Source organism: Cyphomyrmex costatus, unplaced genomic scaffold (assembly GCF_001594065.2).
Source record: "Cyphomyrmex costatus isolate MS0001 unplaced genomic scaffold, Ccosl1.0 scaffold50, whole genome shotgun sequence".
Taxonomy (NCBI): Eukaryota; Metazoa; Arthropoda; class Insecta; order Hymenoptera; family Formicidae; genus Cyphomyrmex; species Cyphomyrmex costatus.
This window is the reverse complement of record NW_017279268.1, coordinates 222,251-225,673: the sequence shown is the minus strand read 5'-3', so window position 1 is coordinate 225,673 and position 3,423 is coordinate 222,251. Positions and strand designations below refer to the sequence as shown.

The 3,423-nt window shown below is 34.9% G+C and overlaps 1 protein-coding gene across 1 annotated transcript in view; it reads left to right on the top strand.

Moving 5' to 3' along the window:
- LOC108778495 (WW domain-binding protein 4) overlaps window positions 1-3,423 on the top strand; it is a 29,817-nt gene that overhangs the window by 24,630 nt on the left and 1,764 nt on the right. The window contains exon 6 of the mRNA XM_018545700.1: window positions 988-1,324. Within this exon, the coding sequence (XP_018401202.1) occupies window positions 988-1,324 (337 nt within the window). The remainder of the gene's footprint in view (window positions 1-987; window positions 1,325-3,423) is intronic.

The following is a 3,423-nucleotide window of genomic DNA, read 5'->3' as shown; positions in this document are numbered from 1 at the left end:
GTGCGGGGGGGGGGGCGAAGGCCACCCCCTTGCACCCGCCCGCGCGTGCGTGCGTGCGTGCGTGCGTGCGTGAGTGCGTGAGTGCGTGCGTGCGTGCGTGCGTGCGTGCGTTCCATTCGTTATATAACGATTATGAGTCTATTACTTGATATTTCACACACACACACACATACACACACACACACACACACACACACACACGGGCGGGTGCAAGGGGGCGGCCTCCGGCCACCCCCCCGCACCCACACCGTCGTCAGAGGTCTGCCCCGACCGTACTATCATAGCAACAGTACAATCGTAGAAGTCGTGTGCCCCTTCGCAGGGGGTTGGGGGAGGTGAGAGTTACTTTAAACAGAAGGAGATGTAAAATAGTACTTGTTATAATACATATATGGCAGAAATTATACGTTAATATGTATAATTTCCGAGAAATGGTACGTTAATTTTGAAACTTTTTTTGTTAATAACTTTTTAACGGACAGTGACTTGACAACATATGTCAAGGTCAAGATCATCGGGGGTGGCTCCCCTAATCTATATATTTACCATTCTTTTTATTGCGAAAAATATTACCTCGGCCGGGAATCGAACCTGACTTATATTATATTTACTTCTTAAATTATGTAATTTTCAAATTATGTTTCTTCAATTTATTATTTATATAATTTGCTTAACTACATTTTATTCTTGTCAAAAAAGTCTTTCAAATAGTATTTAAAGATGTAAGATTATTTTATTTATGTTATATTGATGAAATATGATTACGAATTTATGATTATGACTGCGTTCGGGGAAATGCTATTTGTATTATTCCATCTTCATTATCTATTTGACGTGAAACAAGGATATGACATAAATAAATCTGATCTACGCTCCACGTAACCAAAATTTTACTTTGTTTTTTCTTATGGTATTATAAATCTTAATTAAATCTCATACGAGATATCTGTTATTGAGCATTCCATAAATATTTTATATACATTATAGAATCGGTTTGGGAACCTCCGGAAGAAGGCTACATGACTTTCGCTGAGCAAGAAGAGGAGGCGAAGGAAGAGATGATCCAGAGAGAGCTCTTGGAACAATTGGATAGAGAGGAAGTAACCACGAAGGCAGATATTCTTGAGGAGCAACGGGCCAATGTCGAGAGGGAGAAGATGAAAGAGTTCAGGAAACGACCAGTTGAAAGCGATGACGTTCAAGGTACTGAGGAAAGCGCTGAAATAAAGAAAAAGACGGTCGAAGAAGAACGACCTTACTGGCGAGACTACAGTATACCTGAGAGACCGCAACCTTACGGATCGTGGCAAATCGTGGAAACAACGTAAATATTTTATACTATTCCATTGTGCTATTTTGATCATCAAAATAGATTAAGATATTTTTCACGTAAATTTGTCGTGACAACAAAGCTTTACTCGAGTAAAGACGATGCATAAGATTTCACAGATTATGAATGTAACTGAAAACTGTTAACAATTGTGCTATTAATTGGCTAATTACTGTAATTATCTTTATTAGTACAGTATTATTATATATCTATATGTACAGGGTGTTGCAGATACATACTAGGCAGTGCGACGGGTTGCGCGACAAATATTCTAGGGGCAGGCATGGTTCAGTAGATAATTACGGCGTGGCGTAGATAATGACGGCGCGTGTTTATCGACAAATTCAAGAGCGTGCCAGACGTTATGAAGAACTTAGTACCTCTATGATCATGAAAAGGAACCAAAACGACAATCAAAAATGAAAAATCAAATTAAAAAGATGAGTCCAGTAGTGGAAGCCGGGACGAAACGCCAAAAATTACATGATATTTTCGTAATATATTAGAATAAATTAAAAGATTTTAACGAATTTATTGACTCGTAGTCCTGTTTCTCTATATTAGTTTTAAATTTATTGAGCCATATTAAAAACATATTTCAACAAAAGTTATATGATAGAACATTTTTCATATAAGAATTATATAAAGGCGTATAATTAAATACAAAATATTTTCATATATCCTTCTTTCTTTATATAAAATTAACGTCGGCGACAAGCAAAAATAATAATAATAATACATTAAACAAATATTAGAATCCTTATTACGACCGTACAATTATAAATTAACAAGAATAAGGAAACCGCAATAACTAACGGTCTACTAAGCCATCTACGGTCAAAGCTAGATCACTATGCTTATTATAATGTGTGAATTTTATATACCGCGTATGTAGTTCCCAATCACGTGCCGAAAATTTTTTCAGACTTACAACGCAACACTAAACAACTACCGCAGTAATATCACTTTTTAGTTAAATTGCTAAAGCACATCTAACAATTATTTGATGCTTCTATATAGCATCTTATTAGATCTTTAATAATATGTTGAAAGACGTATATTAAAATTTAACAATGTAAATGTTAAAGTAATGATGAATCTAAAATCTGTGAAAAATAAGATTGCGAAGAATATACACGAGTTGGCGTTTCGTCCCGGTTTCCACTACTGGACTCATCAGTAAAGCATTGTAATGGAAACCTACCTTAGACGCCTATTTAGTTATTAAATCGAGATTCTATATATACAGATATGCGCGTATTTCAGCACTTGCGAGAAACATTGCGAATATCCATAGACCTCTGATGGCGAGTCGACGTAATAATATTCTTCGCAATCATTTATCTAAAGTAGTAATAACGTCTATTTTCAGGCTGACGTAATTAAACAAATATGGGTATATAAAATTCACACATTATAATAAGCATAATGATCTAGCTTTGACCGTAGATGGCTTAGTAGACCGTTAGTTATTGCGGTTTCCTTATTCTTATTAATTAATAATACATTAATAATAATAATGAAAAAAGATAATAAATGGAATATTTTCCCATTTTTCCAATTTTAATTTCAAGCAAGATTTAGGTTGCTACAGTAATGTGTGAATTTTATTTACCACATATGTAGTCTTCTTTAATCGCGCGCCGAAATATTTTCAGTCTTTTACAAACGCAACTCTAAATAACTACCGTAGTAATATCACTAGTTAAATTGACACGCAATCTAACAATATTTGATGCTTATAGCATCTTATTGGATCTTAATAATATGTTGAAAGACATATATTAAATTTTAATGATTTGTTATTAATTAATGTAAATTAAATTAACAATAAATCAAATTCTGTGAAAAATAAGATTGCGAAGAATATCGCAAGTTGGCGTTTCGTCCCAGTTTCCACTACTAGACTCATCAGTAAGGTAATTGTAATGGAAACCTACCTTAGACGCCTGGGGGAGATATTAGAAAGAAGTTCTATATAAACAGATACTTATGTATCTTAGCACTTGCGAGAGAAGCAAGCGTAACTATAGACCTCTGTAGGCTGGTCGACGTAGTGATATTCTTCACAATGCTCCCGTTTTTAAGTAATT